Source organism: Callospermophilus lateralis, unplaced genomic scaffold (genome assembly GCF_048772815.1).
Source record: "Callospermophilus lateralis isolate mCalLat2 unplaced genomic scaffold, mCalLat2.hap1 Scaffold_66, whole genome shotgun sequence".
NCBI lineage: Eukaryota > Metazoa > Chordata > Mammalia > Rodentia > Sciuridae > Callospermophilus > Callospermophilus lateralis.
In genome coordinates, this window is record NW_027514882.1 from 8,331,919 (window position 1) to 8,356,433 (window position 24,515).

The 24,515-nt window shown below is 33.6% G+C and overlaps 1 protein-coding gene across 1 annotated transcript in view; it reads right to left on the reverse strand.

The window, feature by feature from the left end:
* Window positions 1-1,116: 1,116 nt before the first annotated feature.
* The window catches only part of LOC143389837 (nuclear factor 1 B-type-like), a 120,128-nt gene continuing 96,729 nt past the window's right edge, over window positions 1,117-24,515 (reverse strand). The window contains exons 15-16 of the mRNA XM_076842614.1: window positions 15,938-16,026; window positions 1,117-1,430 (exon numbers count right to left, since the gene is read on the reverse strand). Of these exons, the coding sequence (XP_076698729.1) occupies window positions 1,301-1,430; window positions 15,938-16,026 (219 nt within the window). The 3' untranslated portion in view covers window positions 1,117-1,300. The remainder of the gene's footprint in view (window positions 1,431-15,937; window positions 16,027-24,515) is intronic.

The following is a 24,515-nucleotide window of genomic DNA, read 5'->3' on the forward strand; positions in this document are numbered from 1 at the left end:
TCTGCCCATGCACACTACGGATCTGTCAATACAAGAAATTTGTTGAACAAGGCTAATGTCTGAAAGCACCATGCAAGTTTTCAGCACCCTGATTACATTTATTTTCTCAAGAGTGCGTTTTTATATCCTACACCCTGGCGTTCCCAGTTTGTAAACTGTAAGCTTTACCCTTGTGACATGGATTTGCCTGCCTCTTTGTCTCTATAATGCAGATTTTATAGAACCTTTTGTACACCCTATGGGTTCTTGATGCAACCAGTAATTTTAAATAAATAAATTCTACCTCCACGGAGGCTGCAGCTAAACCAACATAAGTGCTGTGTTTTCATTCTTTTTTTTTTTTTTTCCTCAAGCACACGATTTGTCTTGATTTAATGCCTTTTTAAATGCCCTCAAAAACTGAGGGGAAAATAAATTCATTCAAAATTATTTTAAATTCTTTTTAATCCCCTCAATTTAGAGTCCAAGGGCTGAAGGACTTATAATCATGATTCCCCTTTAGATATAAATTTATAAATTGCACTTGCCTCTGTTAAGTGTTTCTTTTGTGGGGAAAATATTATATTAATTTTTACTGTTGCATGCAGAGATAACACTTCACCTACATAGAGGCATTTCTTCCATAGAGCCTTTGTGTTCAAACTGTTTTTTTTTCCTTTTTTTTGTTTTTTTTTCTTTTTTTTTCTTTTTCTCTTTTTTTTTTGTTTTTTTTTTTAAGATTTCAAACTGGGTTACACACTGGAAAAGGCTGGGTTAAGGGCCAAAATTTAATAAATCTGTACTGGTAACTAAAGGCTACAGAGATTTTATATATTTTTTTTTAACTTTTAGAAATCAGAGTGCTTATAAAACGGCTGGCTCAAGGCTCTGTCACCCAGCACCTCTGACGCCGCCTCCTAGCCTTCGTTGGTGAGATAACCAGGAATAGTGATTCCATGCGTAAACAACAAGAATACTAAACCAATAAAACTAGCTTATCATGCAAATATTAAGGCATCTAGAAAGTCAGTTAAAATATATTGTCATAGAGACAGAACATCTATTTCCCAGCGGACTTCATGTAACAAAGGCTACGTTGCAGGGGCTGCGATCTACCATCAGTGAAATATCATTGACCCTTTTAATGTCATTATAGTTTCAACCTTAAGGGAATTAGTGATTGTAAGTGCTGCAATTGCTGGTCTATCATCTTCTTTCTTCAGTTTCTTTCCTTTCTCCCTTTGTTTTGTTTTGTCCAGTCTTCCTCTTTTCCTTTTTTTTTTTTTAATTTCTTAAAACTATTGTTGTATTTCTTTTTCCCTCAGTTGCTTGTTTCTGCTTGAAGGAAAGGTTCTCCAATTATGTTCAAACCATAATTTTGGACATTTGCCGGTAGGATGGGTGTCCTATTTGACACTTGGAAAGGAACCAAGCTAGCCCAGGTACCAGGACTGTTGAGAGGAGAAGGGTAGTAGGGAAGGAAGAAAAAACAGAAAGACAATGTTAAAATCTGCAGTGATATTAGAAATACAAATTCCAGATGCATCAAATTAGTTCTATAACTTTATTCAAAATTAATGAGATAATGAGTCTAACATGAGATAAATATGCCAATTACACATACTGTAGCTACTTATACTATATGATCTATTTTTTTTCATGAAAAGTAAGACTAACTGTGAGTCAGAAAAACCTGGAGTAGGATACACACAATCATCGAACTGATAAAGTATATTCTTCCTAAAATATTTGATCCATTTGGACATAAATAGAATGATTTTTTTTTTGTCCGAGAAAAAAAAAAAACAGCAGTCCACAGTAATACCAATATACTGTAGTTTGCCAGTTATATTACACTATCTTGTTTCACCTTTATTTCATAAGCAATTCAGTAGAAAGATGGGTTTCAATATTTTACCTACCTATTGTGTTGAAAAAAAAAAAGAAAAGTGTAATGGAAAAGATTTTTTTTCTCCCTCACAAGAGGAAAATACTTTTTCCAGGCTGTCTTATACGTAATGTGTAATTGGAAATGCTTGATTACCAAACATATCTTCATTGGAAATTGTTAGTAAAGATCAAATAGATGAAAAAATGGAACAGAGGTTTTGTTCTCTGCAGAGCATACACTGTGAGAAATCATCGTAGGAGGCCACAAGGACCTCTATGCCTGTGCCTCCTAGGTCTAGAGCTCTCCAGTGGTTTCCTTATCCTCCTCTGTCAAAACTTATTAAGAGATACAACCAAAGTTTTCCTTTCCATTTATGCCCTGCCTTCAACATCACCACCTCTGAGCTGCTCTGAACTGGAGGAGTGGGAAGGGTGGGGGTAGGGTGAGGTGGAGTGGTCTATTGAAAGGATAAAGGGATGAGATTTCTGTCTCTCTTCACATCACCTCAGTTTTGACCTATGTTGGGGTTGTGAAAAAAAAAATTACAAAACAGTTCTCTAGTTGCTACCAGCTTAATCTCTCACAAAAAAAAGTGTCATCACATGTGGGAAAATAACACCAGACATGCATACCACAGGTTTGGGGCACTCCTAATCTGATGTATTGCTTGTTTCAATATCCAGCTTGGAACAACTGTCAGCTAAGTAACAGCTGCGTAAAAAATGATGAACCAAGAAAACATCAGACAGCCAATTGCATACCCAGCTAAATCAGAGCCTGGCATTGAGACAAAATTTAAATTTCATTTAGTATCCTTTGCTTTACTTTTGCAACCATAAGGTAAGATATATGCTGTTACATAGCTTTTGATCTAGATATACTCATTTGTTCATAGTTGAATTCCAAAGATACAAAAGGCTTTATGGAACATGAAGGAACAAATTTGGATTGAAATAACACTTGACATACAACTTTTTTCCTCTGCTGATATCTCTATGCAATATGTGACATATCACTACATGTCTAGGTAGATAATTCTGAGATACTTCAACAGAAAAAAAAATCACAATGATCTTTTTAAATCAGGGATTTTATGATCAGTTGTCAAATTCCATGACAGCAAAGTCCATCTCTTTTTTGCTAATCATTTAGTGTAGGACCAAGAACGCAGTAGATGTTCAATGACTTTTAAAATAAACAAATCAATCATTTCAAATCACATCCAATAAACATATTTTAGAGGTGTTGCCTAAGATTGTATATACTCATCAGTACATTCTGATTTGGTCCATATTCGGAGAAAATAGATATCTGATTTAATACTTGCAGGAATAATCACATTCAAGCTACAAAGGTATGTCCTCATTATCTAAAGGAAATTGTAATCTTAAAGAATAAGAATATTTTTCACTGAAGTCTTTTTAAGAGACGTAACCGTTTTCATTTCTCTCTTTCCACACACATTTTCAACAACGATCACTGCAGTTTGCACCATTGATTGAGAACAGTGTTACATAATGCATTCTGAAGCTCATTTTCCCCTCCACTGTGCTTCTACTGCACTTTGTACATAGTCCTATTACAGCTTATATTACTTCATTTCATAATGATCTGTTATCTGCAACATCTTACTGGCTGAAAGGTGAACTCCATAGAGAAAATGACCTAGTCTTATCTATCCTTATAGAGCCTGGCCATAGCCAATGCAAACTATTTCTTAACAAAATGAATTACAAAATAAACAAACATCCAATATTTTTAACCTGAAGTAAGAGGGCTATGTAAAAAGAAAAAAAACCTAGCTTAATAGATAATCCTTGGCAGCAAAATCAACAAGAATTCCAAAATAAGCGAGCTCCAAAAATTCATTTTGAGACTGCACGCTTTAGGAATATAAAGTAAATTTTAATGATTGAAAATCAGTGTGAGCTGGGCCTGGTAGTGCATGCTTGTAATCGCAGCGGCTCAGGAGGCTGAGGCAGGAGGATCACGAGTTCAAAGCCAGCCTCAGCAACTTAGCCAAGTCCTAATCACTAGTGAGACCCTGTATCAAAATAAAAATAAAACAAGGCTGGAGATGTAGTTCAGTGGTTAAGCACCACTGGGTTCAATTCCAGAAAGAAAGAGAGAAAGAAAGAGAGAGAGAAAGAAAGAGAGAGAGAGAGAGAGAGAGAGAGAGAGAGAGAGAGAGAGAAAGAAAGAAAGAAAGAAAGAAAGAAAGAAAGAAAGAAAGAAAGAAAGAAAGAAAGACTGTGGTTTCTTAAAGGACAAGTCTACCAACTAATGGCAGAAAAGACAAGAATTCAGGGTCTATCTTGCAATTGATTTTTTACTCAGTTCTTTAGAAGAGACATATATTAATATTCTTTAGAAAATCCTCAATAAAAATAAATTGTTGGTAATCACAGGACTCTTGCTGTAGAATGTCTAACAAATTTAATTTAAATGTTTATTTAAACCTTCTAAACCTCCCATCCTACATTATGACCATATCAAAATTGCAGTGTGTAATATATTTGTCAATACTGTTTATGAACCTTTAGGGGGAAATAAATCTCAAACATTAACACTGTGCAGACCCCATATATGAGTTTTACAAGCCTCTTATTGCCAATCTGTAGGTTAAGGTCAGAACTATAAGGCACAGACATTTTTTAGAGCTTTTTCGGCAGTCCCATTGAAAAAAGGCCTGGTAAGACTAATTCAAAGCCCAGGATAACAATGCAAAGAAAAATATTTTATTTACCAAAATAATCTAGATCATTTAATTTCAAAAGCACAATGCCTAAAATTGCATATTCAAGTAAAAATGTAGCAGTGCTTCTTACAAATTTGATGCTGTCTCTATGTACAAATTAATGCAAATAGTCATATGTATGAATAAAATAAACACACATATTCTTACACAAATTAGTTACTTGTAAGTTATATGTAATTTATGGTGAAATGAGAATTATATGAAAAATCATATGTTCAATTCAACAATCTGAAATCTACCTAGCTACCTAGTAAGAGTCATGAGAATCTAACTCTGAAAGGAGGTTGAATGCAGCTACTTCATTGATATGTCTTCAAGCTTGCATTTACTTTATTATCATTAATTTTCAAAAGTCAAATCATCTTTCTTTGGGCAAAGTAAAGATGAACACATTTGAAAGTTGAGAGAACATCTTTAAATATAATATATACTGGCCATGATCACTAAAAAAAGAAAAAGAAGAAGGAAGTGGAGGAGGAAAAGGAAGGGAGAAAGAGAAGAAGAAGCGGGGAGAAGAAAGTGTAAGTACTATGTGAAAAGTCAGGCATTACAAAAAAAAAAGCACAAAGTATTTTAATGCAAAGTGCAACTCGCCCTACTGATTTCTACTCTCTCTATATGAGATACTTCATTATAAACAAAATATATAGAAGCTAAATCAAAATTCAAAAATTCAAAAATAAAATATCTCATTGAGAATATTTTCACATAATTTTGAACAAATGTATGATATAGCTCCTCCACAGAGAGGGAAGAGGAAACAAATTATTTTGATCTTGAGAATATTAGTGGTGGGAGATAGCCCTGCTTCTTTTATACTGATAAGACTACCCCCGGAGCAATGTGCTTCTTGGCATCACTCTTCAAGAGAAACGGACTCAATGGTGTTGCTTTATTAAAGTAACAGTTTAAGGGCAACAGGGAAGACAGGACAGTGGAATCAGAAAGAAATTCAGACTTCCTCTGTAAGATTCACATGGATAAAATGAGCACAAAGGGGGAAATTTTCCCAGGACAACCATGCTGAAGACCACTAAGAGCAAGGTGACATCTTTGGTGTTTTACATATGCTATGTCACTTCCCTCTATCAATGAACTCTTGAAATGACAACAATTTTCCCCATTTCACTAAGGAAACTGAGGCAAGTTGTTCAGTCTCCACTAGTCCTCAGATATAATAAATCAATTCTGTCTGATTCCCATGGCCATTTCACTATAATATATTGCCTTCTTAGAAAGTCAGATGTTGCTAGGAATGAGCACTTGCCTAGCATGTTTGAGGCCCTGAATCAGATGTTGATCCAACATTAGAAAGAGCTTTTAACAATTTTCTGAAGGCAAAATATATTTACTTCAGTATACAATGAGCTTCCAAGACTCCACACAAGCTGAATCATAACCTCGATAATACTGAAGAAGAGAGATTTGTGCACTGAATATGTGGTTGGGCAGGTGCCGCAGTCTGGCTGGGCACAAATCACAAGCCACTCAAGCAGGAACAAACTTTATTTCCAAACTCCACCAGCACACTCCCGGGAAACTCTCCAGAACGCCACCCACGTGGCTCCTCCATGAACACACCACACACCAACCGGAACGCCCACCACACAACTCTTCAGGAATCCCCGCGAGAGCTCAACCAGAACTCAACGGGAACTCCAACTCCTCGAGAACTCAAAAGTCATCATCTTAATGGCTTGCTGGCGTCACCTCTCAACCACTACTTCAGGCAAAAATGCCATGCGTAATCCCGACTTGGCTGTGGCCCTCAACAGGCAGGATGGCAAAGCACTCTGAAATTCTATGAACCTGTTTCCTTTAGAAACAAATGTAGTTGAAGTTTTCTAGGGTAACACTATAATCAGGACTAAAAGAGAAGAAGGTACCCACTTCTCCCTTTAAAAATGATACACTATTTATATATTTTTTAGCCTAGGAAAATTGGATAAAATAGTTGTTCTTTGCATCTAAGGAATCCATGATCTTTTATCTTTCAATGAAAGAGAGAAAATTGTTCTCTGCAGCCAAACCAACATTTGATGGTTATGGGTTTTTGTTGTTGTTGTTGTTGTTGTTTAATGTGTCCTGTGACTGAGTCTTTGAGGCCCAAAAGGATTGGTCTATTAGCTTTAAACACTCTAACCCATGAAGAACCACAGAGTACCAAATAAACGTATTAAGTCCTTGAGTTGAATCAGGAACCAAAGTAAAAAATTTCATCTTTTCTATTAGTTTTGGGTGATTAAAACAAAAAGAGCTACTTGAAACTGGCAAAATTCATTTATTACTAGTACATGTTTATTTGATAATGAATTGGACATTACATTTGTTAGACAACTTATAAAATGTCAGAGTATCCAATACATTAGTACTTTTCAGAAGAATAGCAGTATTATCTGTTCGGGTTTTGTATACTACATTTACTTCAAAAACAATAAGTGCTCTTTCAAGAAGCTTAAAAAATACTAAAAAATGAAGCACCAAGAATTGAAAATATTCATATAACCTCAACTGTACCAACAGCCATGTTATTTATAAATAGTGATAAAATAAAAATGGTCTGGAAAGCATGAGGAATGTATAAAATAGGTATCTTAACAGAATTTGCCTTTAGTTCTTTTGTACCAGTTTCAGATAATCTCCAAGACTGAAGGGTTGTTTTTTTGTTGTTGTTGTTTTTTGTTTTTTTTTTGTTTTTTTTGTTTTTTTTTTTTTAGTTCTTTTCCTAAACACTCTAATTCTTGACACAATATTAATATACAGGTTTTAGTACCTCTCGCAAAATAATTTTCCCTATTGATTGCTAAAGGCATGTCTGGAAAAATCAGGTATGGTGTGTTAGGTAAATATTCATTAAGTTAAAAATCATGTTTTCCTTGATTGTATATGTGTGCATTTGCTGTGGCTGCTTGCTTTAATATAATATAAAGGCAAATCATGTCTTTGTGAAAAAAATGCTCACTCAGACCAGTGGAAGAAATAAATGGGTAGCATTTAAGTTGAACCTATTAATGTTACTTTAGAACAAAGATAATAAATATAATAAATATACCAGTGGCTAGCACTTAGATACTGGTTATTATTTGCCAGGCTCTGTTTTATGTGATTGACCTACTTAAAGCTTTTAATCCCCACAGAAAACCTAGGAGAAAGTGTCTTTATCTGTTATTTTAGAGATGAGGAAACTGAGCTAAGAAGTTAAGCATCTCGCCCAGCTTATATTGCCACTGTGTTGTGTAAACCAGGATTTTCCCTCTAGCAGTGTGGACTTAGGATCTATGCTTTTAACCTATACATTTCACTTCAGCTGCGTCTTTTGTGAAATACACTTTCTTTTAAAGAAAAAAAAGAGAAAAAAAAAGAAAAACTGGATAATAGTTTATATTACAACTGATTTTTTTAAGAGTCAATAAACAAAGGTCCATATTACTTAGACACACTGAAATTTCCATAGAAGTATAACTCTTGCCCAAACTTCAGCATAAATAACTGTATTTTATCCATCTAATCCCTGTTGCTTTTCAGTTGAAAGAAATATGTATCTTTCTTTTATGGATGTACAAATATGTATGTCAATAATTTGCTTTCAATTCCTTTTCAGACCAGGCCAGACTGAAAGCAAAAATTACAAGGGCTTATATAGATCTTAGGTTCCTTTAATTTATTTTTCCCATTTTTAAGGATCATTATTGCCATCTGAATGATCCTATTTGCATGCAAGATGATTTCTAATGATTATTACTATTTGTAATAATCTGTATCAGAAAGCTCCCTGGCTAGCTTTTACCTGATCTGCAAAGTACTCTTGTGGGCTCTCTGGGAAACACAAAATATCATAAACTGCAGGTGGCTCATAGAATTATTCTAACTACAAGCAATAGCACTTTCATAGTAATGAAAGAGAAATGTATTTGTTTCTTAACTAAGTAGGTAAATAGCCTTCTTTATTGCTACTCCTTGGGGACCAACAGTTTTGAAAATAACATCAAAACAGTAAGCCATCAAACCTCATTAGTTTATATTCAATTATTTCAGATGTTCTTTGGTACTGGGGCATGCTAAATTGAGGGTTAACTTTACCATGCTTGAGTGCTAGCATGTTCTAAGTAAAATAATGGAACATTCCAGTGAAATATTTAATCTAATGAAGAGGACAAGGTAAGAAAAGCCCTCACATATGAGACCATTACAACTAAGTATTAAATTACTATACTTTTTCAGTAAAAAGCTCTACATAATCCTAAAAGATCCTTCAACAAGGCAATCTATACCCTTAAAAGTAACAAAAGTCTATTTCCTTAGAATGTTTAATTTAAACAATAATAAGAAAAAGTTCTTTCCCTCAATAGGGCAAATTAAGTAGATTTTTAAAAAATTATCTTTTCCCTTTTTTAGAGCTGAAAGTGAAAGGTGGAGAATTAATATGAAGACAACAATAAATATGATACAGCACACACATGCACACATATACAGCAACTTATGAAGCTGGGAAAGTCAGGCTTACAGTAGTAATTTTATCTCCTCCTACAGATATGCGACAGTGGAGAAGCCCACATGTTGATTTCCAGCCTCCTTTTCTAGTCTGTATTCCTCTCCACCCCTAGGCTCCTTTTCAAAGCTATTGTTATAAGTGCTACTTGCTCCTCTTATTTGCATATGTGATTCTTCAACAGCAGACAAAATTCTCTACAAAAATGGTGCTTCAACATAGTGCCTTTCACTACAGAAAATCATCCAAGGCATACTAAGTTAAATGGAAATATAAGTTTTATGCAAAAGCAAAAAGTTATTATTTCACAAATGATTTTTATTTCAAAGCAAAAATCAGCATTACTTGCCCAATTTCACGTCTAAGGGATAGAACTTATTGGTATCAGAATTCTGAAATAAAGTTACCAAGGATTAAGAAACTGAATGCTTTTTGATAGTGTGCCTTTTACTCTGTTCATATGTGCAGAGATCGTCCTTGTAAAACAAAGTGAACAAGCCTAACTTTCGACAATTTCTGACTATTCCACCTTTGTGTTTTTCAATTTCTCAAACCTCAATGGGCTTTTGCCTTTTCTTTTATAATTCATGGTGTTTATTATATTTATTCACTCATGAGCTTTGTTATTTAAATACCACTAAAAATTCACAATACACCTACTCACAGCTCTAGTAAACACGAGGTTCAAAAAAGGTAAACTAATAAATGGTGCATTGGCTGTTGAAGGAGCTCATTCCTCAGGGACCAAGAGTGAGAATACAGCACTTTATGTAAAACATCTTCACGTAAGGTAGGTGTTTGATAGACTTCCTTTTGTTGCAAAGGGTTAATCAGAAAGGTTTACATTTGGGAGTGCTGTGAATCATGCTCCTCCCTCTCCAGGAGCGCTGCCAAAAATCATCTGACAGGAAACGTAAGATTAAGTTTGTCCTACCTAAGCGAACAAAGAGTGCTCTGAACAGGCCACCGGTTTACTGCAAAGCGGGAACTTTTCTAATCCTGCTGGAATCTGCAGTGCTGCTCAGAAAATATCACGGAAAAAGTTGTTTTCTTTCCTCTAACATCTTGTCTCTGGATCATCTCATTTTGGTCACACTGCCGATCCTGCTGCTTCTCCCATAAAGGTTAACTTAAAGCTCCAAACATAATCATGTGGAAAATGGACATTATTGATTCCTATGGCCCATTGTTCCCCCATCCTAAGTCCCTGAAGTTCAAGTTCAATCTGGAATTGCATCATGTCTGGTTTCTCCTGGTTACCAGATGGCTTGAGACGTGACCACAGCTACAGAAAAAACAAACAGCCTTCTTCACGCTTCGGCTCCCCTATCGATTCAAACGTAAACTTTTTTTCTTTCTCTCAAGTATGCTTCAAGTATGGAGCATGGTTAATTTAGAGATTAAGTTCCAAATTAGATTATCTAATGGCATCTTAATGGATTGCTGACCCATTTCCTGTGGGATGGCAGCAGGCAAGTCTGGATGGAATACAATTAATTTCTTAGGAAGTGTTCTGAAGAGTTTGCCTAGATAAAAAGGAAATGTCGTATTGCACAAATCTTTCTTTATAAATGGGCGAAGTTAGGCAAAAACTACAACAAATCTCAATGTATTTTTCAACAGCTAGATCAGAGACATTGTGTGTTTGTGAAAACCATATCAAGATCATTTTTAAGAATGGTAACCTTTCTAGTTTTTGATTTCATAACAGGTGCAAATAATTTTGATGAGAATAGAAAGGAATTCCTTTCAAGAGAATGTTCACATGGGGAGAGCAATACTGGTTAGCAGCCCTGTTAGCAAAAATTATCATGTGAAATTTTGGCTTTTTCAATTTTCTGCCTTGAACCAAAGTTTCTTCCATTCATCTATCTTATCAGCATTTCTATCATGGTCCCAGAGTGGTGCTAGGGGCCCAGGATGTGTATAAAAAGTTGTACATTCTGAACACACTTTAGAGCTAACAGCTGAAAAGGAAACTCAGCACTCTGAGAATAAAGCTCCCCCCAGGAACTCCAGGAACAACCCAGCTGTTGTATTATAGTTATGTGTCAAGATAACAAACTGAGAGCAGGAAATGCTAACCTAGTCAATTCTCGGGGATGGCCTAAGTGTAATGTTGAAACAAAAGTTAACTCTTAATTCCACCTAAGAACAGGCCATGTATTGCCACTACCCCACACATGCCACAAATCTGTGGATATAGCCACACTTATATCCACACTTACACACTTATGCATAGATATATCCATACATTTATGTGCATATGAACATACAGTTGCAACCCAATATTGAGAATTATTTTTGCTTCAATATTCCTTCTTAAGCCTTTTGAGAGCATACATTTTACCAAGAAAATGTTATGGACAAGGGCCATGTTATGCAAAGAAAGTTTTATACACACACACATATATATATATATGAAATGAACACTGTTACTCCTTCCTTTTTGCCCTCTCTTTCCTGGCCAACCAGATCCAAATAACCTTTACTGGCTGCTAAATTTCTCTTGGGAAATCAAGCAACTCTCTAGAATTGCAGTAATAAACGACAATTTCTTACAAAAACATGTGTAAAGTAACTACAAAATGAAGTATTGAACTCATGGAAAGGAACTGCTAACACATGTGACACCGAAAAGAGCTGATAAAAGTCTTTTTGGTGCCATTCAATTATGGCATCAGCAGAGACACAAAACTCCTTCCAATTATTTTAGTAAAATCTTCATTTATTCATTATTTCAGAGGCTGAGCAAATGGTTTGTGTAAACATATCCTTCAGTAACACATGCATGTTTATTTTAGCCATCTGAAGGCTTCTTCCATGTTTATATAAGCCATCAGACACATGCAACCCTCACTTGTGGCTTTGCGTCTTCTTGAAAAGGGTGAAGGGGGAGAAAGGAGAATGAAACAATAAATCCAGTTTCTCTTTTGCATAAAGCACTCCCTCCAATGTTTTAAAATAACTTATGTTTATATTATTCTTGGGTTGTCCTTCAGCTTTCTTTTTTATTCAATTATATTGCTCTTTCATATTCAATAGTACAAGTAAAGTTCTGCTTATAGTTTCAAGAAAGAAAGCCAGTTAGAGAGTACCTGCTGTATGTGTTTATGCCCACAGAATGCACATATGCAAAAAGAAAGTGTTTTGTCCACATAGAACAAAGCACAGACGGATCAGTGCCTATCACAGACACATCAGTGCCTAGCTTGAGCAAATCTGGCACCTATGACCCTCCCAGGAGTGGAACCCATTCTCACTGACATGAAAGTGAGACAGATCTTCATCAACATTTTATTCTGTGTTAATGGCAGTTAACTGAGCTCTCAAGGTACAAGAAGCTCCTTAGCTCAAGACCACACAAACACACATGTGCGCACACACACACACACACACACACACACACACAGAAAAATGGCTCACAAAATTCTAAGGTCAAAACAACAAAACACCTTCAGGCTGCACCCTAGGAAGGCAGTGAAAACTTTCCAAAAGTCAGCTCTGGTTCCTTAGGGAATGTTTACAGCCTGAGGTAGGGTGGGGAAGGACAGAGGAACTCTTCCAGCTTTAATTATACTACTTACACAGCTTCCTGGACCCTGCCATTTTCATTCCCAAAAAGGAGCTGCATTAAATGACATGCAAACACCTCAAGAGGGTAACTGGCATGAAGAGGAAGAGAAAGCAACCATAAACTAGTGAGATGGCAGCAAACAACAGACAATTCAAACTGCACCAAGCCATATGGAAACACTACAAAGTCTCCAGGGATTGCCTTTATTAAAAACAAAAAGCAACACCCACAACAAAAATAACCCATGGTATCTTCTCTATTCCATCAGGTCAGAGCTAAATTATTTAATTCTCTGGTTGACCATATCTACATTTGTTGTATATTTTCACCCTATGGAGATGATTGCAAAACTGCAGCTGTGCCCACAAGATTTTAAATATCTATGATCTGCCTTGAAAATGGTAGTTCCAGGGGGCTGGGGTTGTAGCTCGGTGGTAGAGCACCTGCCTAGCATGGATGAGCACTGGGTTCAATTCTCAGCATTGCATTATAAATATATAAAATAAAAGTCCATAAACAACTAAAAAATAAGTAAATATATATAGAAATATATATATATGTATATTATATACACACACACAAATATATATATTTAAGTGGTAGTTCTACAGGAACCGAGAGTATAGCTCTGTGGTTTAGCACTTGCCTAAGATGCATGATGCCCTGGGTTCCATACCTAGCATTGAAAAAAAAAATAGTAGTAGGGTTATAGTTATTATTTCCCTTTGCAATATTATATCTAGAAGAAAGAAAACCCACTAAGTTTTAAAAATAACTATAGGATGGGCTGGGATTGTGGCTCAGCGGTAGAGCGCTCGCCTACCATGTGCAAGGTTCTGGGTTCCATCCTCAGCACCACATTAAAAATAAATAAAATAAAATAAAGATATTTTTTAAAAATCTATAGGGCACAAATTATAAATTACACATAAAGCCACCAAAGCCACAGACATGGCATATTTGTGTTATAAAATATGGATTGTGTCCATATTTGAAAAAGGTAACAAAACAAAGTGAATTGCTGTCTTGTTTGAGTATATTTATCCTAAACTGCCTGATACTTAGATTTTAAGAACTGTGGATGTCTTGTCCATCACAGTGTTTAAGATAGCCCCACACAGAGATGCAATAAATCCCTGTCGAATGTATAAGCAAGACGCCTGCCATCACCAATTACGCGCTTTCTGAGTCATCACAAAAAGGGAAGAAACAAACCCAAAACTGCCTGCTTAAGAGCTGTATGAATCACTAAAGGCCATTCTACACATCATTATCTACTAACCCAAAGAAAATCTACTATTTTTGAGACTGGAAAACAAAAAAAGAAATATTAATTCTGAATTGTCTTCTATGACCTGAAACCGATTACCATATCAATTTTTCACCAAGAAGAGGCTTTGTGAAATGAACAATAACCCCCTCAGAGCTGAGTTTAGTTATCGTATTCATTCACTCCACATACGTGTGTTCTGATTCATTGTCCACTCACCTTTTCTTTTGGGGGGATATCAACTTTGATTCAAAAAATTATGAGGAATTAGGTGAAATTTTACATCTTTATTGGATTTAATGTATTTCCGAGATGCTATCCAATTTTAGATTAAGTAAATGCCAATAAGTAATCCACAGTTGTGGAAGTTCAGACAACTATAGGAACACTTACAAACATAAGTACATTTCATTCTGACTTGAAATTCTTATATATATATATATATATATATATATATATATATATATATATATATATATATATATATATATCAAGCTTGTATGTAGACACGAGCCATTTTGCTAATTGATGGGCAGATAATGGAATACAGGGAGGTTTTTTTTTAATAAAACAAAATGCAAACAATGTGTTATCAAACATAATTAAGTTAACTTTTAAAAGTTTATTAATTCAGATTTTTTAATAAGATACTTTTATTAAATGTAATTAACACTATTAGTCATTAAGGCTATTTAAATAAGATACTTCCACTGAGTTTATCATCTTTTTTGTAACTATGTGTATTTTTTTTCCAAAAGGAAGAATAACACAAGCTTTAGGGCAGGATCATAATAGGTAAAAATGTATCTATTTTTAAATTTGATGGTTTGTCACTCTTCAAAAAGTAAAAGTCCTACTGTAATCATTTAGATACTGAATTACTAAAAAGCCATCAAATGTTTTTGAAAAACAATAAAAATAATTTTCTTAATTTTTATCTGAGCAAATGCAGACATTTAATCTGACTCAAACATTACTCTTCATCAGTTTCTATCAACCAACATAGAGATGAGCAACGAGCTCTATCATAATTAATATCTCAGCATGTGACTTCGTATAGGCATTTTCTGTAAAGGAAGGATCACAATCATAGCAGGGCTGAAAAATTAAGTTGACTCTACTTTTGGTGAACTCAAGGAATGACTTACTCTCTATTGCAAATTTTTATTTCTTAATACATATGATTCTACCATGAATTTTAATTATTTGATTTATCGATTTGAAATAATTTAATAAAATAACACATATGAAGCTACCTTGGAACTACTTACTATCTAAAACCAACACATGAAACAGTATCCAAATTGCTTTTGAAAATGAAGTTTTGGAATGATTTTTTTAGCCAACCAAATTAAATCAACCCTCAATGGGTTACATTAGTATATGAACAAACTAACACTTTATTTAAACCAAATTCCTTCATAGCTACTGATTCTAACAGTCTTCCCACTCCAAAATTTTTTGAGTGCTGCTAGTAACAATCAAATTGAATAACTTGAAATTTTTCTTCTAGCTTTTCCTCTCTGACAAAGGAATAAATGAATAGTAACATGGCTTAGAGGCAGCAATAAAGGAAACAGTCAAAATGAGAAGAATGTATAATGTGAAAGACCAATGCTTTATCCTCAAATAGCTGAAAAATCTTCCCTAAAGCTGGAATTTCATTTTTCAGGTTCTAAAATGTAAAAGTCAAATTCCACCCCCTCCCCCACCAAAAATATTATAAATTTTATCAAACATTTCACAATATTTAAAAATTCCAATGATCAGTTAGCATATGCTATATAGTCCGGAATTAAATTGATGTTGCATTTAAATAGGAAATAAAGGAGAGGGGAAGGAGAGGAGGAATGGCATAGCCAAAACAACTAAATTTTTAACATATATTTTCCGTAAAACTAGTTAAAAACAAACACTATAGGTCATGGAAGTTTGAGGTGTAAGTGTAGGGTTGGAAATAATAAAAATGTTACCTTTGCCAAGTAATTCCCAATGTATCCTCACTGGTACTGGGGTATAAATGCCTGCCGTTTTGATTCATGGTCCAGTCACAAATCCTCAGCTGTCAATTGAAACCTAGCAGTCAGATATGGATCGAGCAGTACTACAGTTTTTAGTATTTAAATGAACACATGCAAACTAGTACTGTATATGGCATTAACCTTATTTTCCCAAGAGGCAACTTAAAGGAAAAAAAAAAAAAAGCAAAAGAAAATCTTATTCTGAAAAGCAAAATTCCTTAGACTCTTTTTTTAGAAAAAGCTATTGCAATATGCTTGTCTATTAATTAAAGCATACAAGAGAAACAAGTGCTTAGAACATAACAATTAGCCATTATTAGAGTACAAATTGAGCTGAAATAAAAGCAAACGTTAATGTTCAATAGAGAGATATATTTTAGAAAGAAAATAAAAATGCTTTTTTTCTATGCAACATACCAAATTATCTGCACTGAATAAAATAATCAATACCTTTAAGCATGCAGTTTGCAAAACAAGAAGACATGCAGTTTAGAGGAAAAAAGACCCACCCTACATAGACATTCACCCTAACTTACGCATTCAAGCATCAAGGTGTTCAATTTTAGGTGTTTACTAACTGTGTTTTACTTAAAGTGACCTTATTTGGAAAGAGTTGATAAGAATTTCTATTTTTATTTTAAATTCAGAGCAGTGGTATTTAAAATACTTTACTACATCTGAAGAAAGTGAGGAATGCACTGAATACAAGCTGAAACAAATTCTTCCCAGATCCAGGAATCATCAGCTCTGCCCTTCAGAGATCCTTGAGTAACCCTATCCAGCTCTGTTTGGTTAACAGCTGCCCTACAGTGCTAGCAGATTTATTGAAAAGATATATTGCTTATTTTTATGCTTAAGAAAGTAAACTTATCTGGCTTTGGGGGGAAACAGTAGAAAACCATGATTTTTAACCTTTAGATAGCTGAAAAATCTTCCCTAAAGCTGGGGTTTCATTTTTCAGGTTCTAAAATCTAAAAGTCAAATTCTACCCTGCATTGAAAATTCATCCTGCATTGAAAAGGCCTTCTTCACTACTATCCATGAAACCTGGTCTGATGCTTTTCAGAGAGAATTTCAGGATGATGATTGAAGCCAAAATGCCTTTAAACTTGTGATAAACTGTTTTATCTATTTTTCTAACATTATGGCTTTTAAAAGTTGGCTATTAAGCATCTTTTCCTATCAGACTCTCAACTTTCTGCACACTCTTGAGGAAGGGGGATTTTGGAGTTTCAGAATGACAATTTTTGTTCAATTTTCTTCTGAATATCCAATATTACAGTCAAAGTTTTCCAAAATATATGTTTTAATTGTGCTGATATTTTAAGTAAAAGTGATTTTATAATTTATAAAACTAAAAAATTCCCTTATATAGATGGATCGACAGGCAGACACATGCATTGATAGATATGTAGATTCTGTTCAGGAAATACATCATTAAGAAGTCATAAATTATTAAATTAGAAACAAAAATAAGAAATCTTAAAATTCACCATAATATTTACATAAAAGGGAATAATGTAGTTAGTTTTTACTCAAATGGATGACATAATTTTACTATTTCAAAGAAGTAAATTTATTCAGTCTTGTGTGTGAGAAGCAATATGGCAAGATTTTTTGAAGTTCTCAAAATGGGTCATCTAATAGAAATTCAATATGATGGGATAAATTGTTTATTTTTAACAATAATAGAGTAAACCGATTGTCTATTTCAAAATACAAGTTATAAAAGGGCTATGAAAATCTAAAAACAGTTCAAGAAACTTGACTTTGCATAAAGATTACCTTAGAGACCACTTATTGATCCTGTTCTTATCAATGAAAAATGCTAGTTTTTACTTACTTAAAATTCTCAGGAAGGGAGGCTACATTTAGACACAGAATATCCTACTTCTGTTAATTGCTAACAGATTAGTTTCTACGGGATGCTCAGTTTAAACTTTTCAGAAAGTAACCATACTTCCACAAAACCAAAGGAATCTGAGTGTCACTCAGGATTGGATACTGTCTCACAGACAACTGCTAGGGTACAAGATCTTGGAAAAATATTATGTAGTTGGTTAGGTTTTTGTTGTTAAAGTTGCTCATTTTTTGTTTGTTTTACCATCCCTAAAAATGCCCCCTGTAGGCTAGCTTTGTTCACATGCTAAACATCTAAATCACCATATTTTTGGACTATTCTTTCCTAAACAGTCTCAAAAGGGTTAGACCTGACTAGAGGTATTCATTTTTATCCATCCTTAAGATGTGTGTGTGTGTGTGTGTGTGGGAGCGCGTGCACACACACACACACACACACACACACACCCGAGAAATATTTTTCCTAAACAGAAAATATGCTTAAATAAATAAAAATTAATCAAAATAGTCAAATATTTAGCAGTAATTTCAAAGAAGTTGATAGGATATTAATTAGCATTAAATTAATTTCTTTTCAGTGGCTAAAAACTTAAAATATAATTTAAATTTATTTGCCTATTTAGATTGTAGACCAGCATTATCACAATTTTCAAAAGTTTCTGAGGAGGCACACTTATGTTTATATGTTCAGTCAGATTACCCGAGTAAGAGTCTATTTTTTTTAATTAATAAGCTTTTTTTTTTTTTGTAAAAGACATTTTTTAATTTAAGAACTCTTTGATTAAAGTGACATTTTGATGGTGATAGTGTGGGGAAGGGAAATAAATAATTAAAATAAAAGTTACCTATTCACTAAAGATTCCCTTGATAGTCATGTCTAAGAAAATCCATTCCTAAAAATATTATTTGGCCAATACAGACCTGACCAAGCAACAGTCTATAGGTATTGGAAGATTAACACTAAGTGTAGTTAATTGGGGGATGTGTTAAATAGAATATTATTATAATTCAGTAGTCCTAATAAAAATAACTTTATATTAGTCTTTAAATAAATTTAAAAGAATAAGTAATAGTCTTTTGTGAGTTTAGGGTAGTGATTCCTCAGCTTCTGTCCTATTAGAGGACAGATGTCAGATAATTCAGCTATCAATTGTTATTTTTTAATTAAATTTTAAAACTTTAATTTTATGTAGCACATAAATACACGGTTTTCATTTATCAAAATAAATAAATTCCTTAGTTCAAAGCTTTAATAACAGCTTAATGATTTTTCCAAGTATTTTCTCTTAAAAAATAGGTATTCACCCCTGTCATTGTAATCAAACTTTTTTAAAACACAAAGCATAAGTGAGTTCAAACTTGATCTGTTAAATCATGTGTTTTTATGTGGAGGAGGGGAGAAATTCTTCTTCTTCTCAGTCAGACTTTAAGTCAAACCTGATCATATTCATATTCCTTAAAAAATGCTTACTCATATAAATCATTTTAATTCTTTATATACACCCACCAATATGAACTTAAGTTATCTAAATAATTAAGGTAAGATGTATATTAAACTGACTATGCCCAGAATTCCAAAAGCAAACAAAAAGTGAAGTAAAAATATACGATTTCGGGCTTCGGTTGTAGCTCAGTGGTGGACTGCTTGCCTCACATGTGTAAGGCACACTGGGTTCGATTCTCAGCACCACATACAAATAAATGAATAAAATAAAGGTCCATCCACAACTAAAAAACCAATATTTTAAGAAAAAGATATAGGATTTCTTCCCAAAGAAGTTAACAGTAAATGGTCAGGCTAAAATAGTCCAAAGTACTAAGAAAGAAGTGAAGGTGAAATTTTCACTGCATATGTTCTTAGGATGGAGTCCATGAAGTCTCTGAAGGGAGAACCTTGTTCCTACACAATTCAAATGAGACTGTCTCCCAATCATAAGGATGGGGACCATCTGGTTCCCCTCAAAAGCCTACTTAGATGGAAAAAAACCTAAGCTACTATACTCGAATAATTATATAAGTAGTTGATAACCATAAAGAATCAATACTGCTTGTGATTTCAGAATAAAAGTTTGTTTATTCAAATGAGGGCCTTTCATTTTTATTAACGGGGCTTTTATAAAATGCATAGCAATTAGCTTTGGGAACAGAAGAAGGCTAACAAAAATGTTCTACTTTGGGAGACTCAGCAAACAGGATGCTGCACCAATAGTCCCTCTTGAGGACAACAGTTCTCAATTGACCCAATAAGCCATTAAGTGCAAAAAGAAAAATCAACATAGGCAAATTTACCTTTTCACTTTTTTTCTTTTAGGTTTATAATGACCGCAAGAATATCTTGAAAGGTATATTTTATGTTCTCTTGAGTTTATTTTTCCAGATGCCTCAAGGAAACAGATTTTGGGGGGAATTCATATTTTTCTCTTAATGCCTGGATTAGTAGAATTTTATTTTATTGATAATTACCCGCTATAGAGCAAGTGAAGTGGTCTCTGAATAAATAGTATATAACCTTACTGAACAAGCAAAGTATTCAAAGTAAAACTGATGAAAAGAAGGAGAAAAAAAAAGCAAAAAACAACAACAACAAAAAATCCAAAATCATTCTGGTATCTTAAAGTCATTTCTAATATCAATTTCTGAAACCCATGCTTCTTGAGATTTAATTTAGTTAGCACAGTAGAATCAAAATCAAGTTAAACAGATATGCATAAGCCATGAGCTTAGTAAATGTTACTGACCATAAATCATAAGTAAGAAAATGAAAGGGTTTTTCTTTTTCTTTTTCTTTTTTAATGAAGACTACTTTAACATGTAAAATTTAAGGTTTCAAGAGATGGAATCCATCATCTTCAATTTCCTTTCCAAGATAAGTTTCCAGGAGAAAAAGGTTTAAGACCTTGTTCAAGGTTAGCTGTGCCCTTCCATATCAACACTAACACTCCAATATCCTGGCTCCTAATCCCTGGTTATCACCCTCTGCACCAGTTTGTCTATCATTGTTCCTCTCCTACCCTGTTCTTAATGTGTAGTCCAACAAGATTTAAGACTAAAATAACTGTAAATAAAACACCTTCAGAATGTCCTTGATTCAACTTAGATCTTTTAAACACTTTGAGAAAAGTAGATAACTTTTCCCTTGCGTTGACTGAAATTTAAGGCTACATGGCACACAATTTTATTTTTACATCAATGAGAATAGTTATCTACATATTAGCCTTTGGTAACCAGAAAAGGTAAGAGAACAAATGAATGAGTGATAAAAGACAGACAATGGAAGGATTTTTCTTTTTAATTTTAAGAATTAGCCCAAAAGGTAAGCATTTGCATAGCTATTATTTTGACTGAAACTTCCTTTAAATGTGTTTCCTTTCCAGCTAGCATATGTAAAAAGTGACCTCTTATCCATTTACATACCTACCCAGAAGGCATGTGATAGGGTTTTACGTCAAGCTGTCAATTATGATAACAGACACAATAAGAATGGCTCAAGTGTTGATAGCCTGCTTCCTGACTTTATTGAAAAGTTTGTTGATAGTCCACTTGTGTCCTTTCAATTGCTTGCCTCTAATAAATGACTGCCTTTTCAGTGGTTATACTACACCAAGTTTAGGCTTTGCCATTTGCCAGTATAAATATTACAAGGGGATTTCAACTCATAGCTGAGTTAAAACAAAATTATAGAGGCAATTTTTTAAAAGGTGATTGTGTGTAACAGAAATTTTCAGTATAATGAAAAGTACTTTCAAATGCTAATTTAATTTAAAAGTATAACAAGAAAAGTGTAAAAAGCATTTCAATGTAAACTACCCCAGTAACTGAACTTGAAACAATAGCATTACATAGTCATGCAGGAGATGGTACATGCTGAAGCTCAAGCACTGATAAAATCCATGCAATTGTGAGAAGTGAGGCAAGGACCTGAATTGATCAGGCCACTCATTCATTAGCTCTAGGAATATGTAGCATATAGAGTCAGGAGATTATAATTTTGAGATTGTGAAAATAATCATTTCTTACAAATTAATTGACTTAATTGTCTCAATAGAGGCAAAAGTGACCTCCCATTTATTCCACCTAAAATCTTGAATCTGTATCAAAATTAATATGCATTTCAATGGCTGTCTTGAATGATCTTTTATATCTGAGCAAGAAATTTCTTATCTTCAAAAATGTTTATCAATTTGTCAAAAGAGTTTTTTTAAGTCATATTGATGTGTAACTGTAGGAATTTATGTTTCTAATATGATCTTAGCCTCAATTGTAATGGTGATAATCATATCAACTAGATTGTCTTATATTACCAAACTTTCTATGATAGCTAATAAAGAAGGTCTCAAGTTAGCAAATTAATGACATAAGGTTGATCAGATAAGAAACCAGTGGTAATTTAAGTAAGTTGCTTCATAGTTTCCATTTATACAAGATTTTTAGGCTGGATTATACAATAATTTCTGTACTTTCTAAGCAACATCCAACATTCTGTTAGATAGTTTCCATTTCCTCAAGATGATAAAATTTGGGAAATATGGTTTCTTCACTATTTATATAAGGAATAGGCACAGAGTATTTATGAAGTATGAGGTAGGAAAACAAACACTGCACTTTGCTAAATTTCTACAGAAGTAAAGAGGACTTTCACACTTCTAAAAATGTCCCAAACCATAAAAAGGCATTTCTTTGTAGAAACTTGAGTTCAGTTGCTAAAGCAGGACTCACAGTTCTTGAAGCCGCTACACCATCTTCCATCTTCCAATAGAAAAGTTAAAGAAGAATGAAACTCCAATTGAAGTTCTGATTTTAAGATTTCCCCCATGCCAATAGTGAATGCATTTACAGTCAGTAATGCTAAAGACAGACTTGTTCCAGACCTTGAACAGTACTCAAGATTGTGTTAACAGATAAAGGAAAACTCTAAAGTCAAGTCCTGGTCAGCTGGCATGAGCTGATTATTATGGTAAATTAGAGAGGATTGTTTTATGGCAAATTATTAACTTGGTTTACATGAATCTTTTAAAAATATTCCTCATAATTATGTGATTTTTTATTTTGGACTCAAATGAAATATGATATTTGCAACGATGGGTGAAATTCCAGGGTTGGAAAAAAAAAACAAACCTAGTATGTCAAGACAGTTAGCAACCAGCATCAATCAGTAATAAGCATTGTAAAAAGGAGCACACAAATGTATAAAAAGGAGAGCACAACGGTATGTGCATAAAGCATATACTTTTACTATTCAGATTTGCCAATTAATAATATTAATGTATTATTATGATAGGTAGAATATGGGGTTAATTTTAATATTTTAATATTCTCCATCTTAATTTAAGAATGTTTCTGTGTTAAAACTATATTGAAAGTGCTACTCTCGTGCCATTTTGTGGAAGGATTATAAGATGGTCAAAATTATTCAGTAACTTAAAATTTATTGTTAACTCTAATTTATGTAAGCTATATTAAGATTCTTTTCTAAAGAAAAAATAGCACTCAACAATGCACATCAATACTATTCATAATCTAAAAGCATAAATCTTTATAAAGCAACCGCCATGAACTCAAGTATGTACCTGGTGACAATATTTATTCTTAAGGGGTCATGTATATTAAAGGTTATGGGGAATGTTTAAAAGAACTCTCTTAGACTAAAACCATTGCCTTTCTAATTTTAAATTTCTCCTAGCTAATATAAAATGATTGATTACCTTTATTTCATGTACCCCTTGATTTTCCTTTTCATTTATCATTGAGTGCTTTAAACCAAATGCATTTAGAACCCGCTGCTAGAAGAGTGGTCTCCTTTAAATCTTTGTAAAGTAATGAAAGGACACAGTAAATCAATCTCATTTCTACTGTAGGAAGGAATAACCTTTACTCTACTGCAGTCATTCATTTCTGTCCCTCCTTTCCTACATAGTAAATATAAAACTTTATCTTTATGATTTTTTTAGAATTTGGAAGGATAAACACCATTGGATTTTAACTGAAGCCTTAGTAATACAATGTTTACATGATATAAATTTATATTATCTTCTGCAGGCCTCAAAAATGTACTTCATAATAAATTAGACACATTAGGCGTCTTCAAATTCAAAAGTGGTACTTTTTACATAGAGAACAAACAACCTATCTGCATGGTATTTAAAAAATTTAACTATGAAGTATATAGCTTTTTATTGCAAGGATCAATATATATCATGTATTTCATAAATATCAACTCCATTTGTTTGAACAAAATATATTCATATTGTAAGTGGTCTTCACTCAATGTTGTCCACTTAAGTAAAAATTAGTTTTTTGATGAAAAAGTTTGTTGTTCCAGAAGTCATACATATTTTTTCAATTAAAATATGCCCATATTTCTATGCACATTAAGATTAATATTTTATGATGTTTGCTAGCTTTTCCTGATTTATCTTTAGATAAATGAAAGGAGAAGTAACTTTTATATTAATGAACTTTCATGATCATAATTACATGAGGCTCCAATATTAATCAGAAATGATAAGAAAATTAAAGCTGCCATGGGTTAGGCAGGGAGAGAGGAAGATTGCTCCTAAATACATGGAATTGGTTAGAATATTCTAAATGTATTTAGGGCTAAAGGTTTAAATAATGGAGGCATGTTTTTATGAAATAAAAATTAACTGGAAATTAGAGATATGTCTTAAAG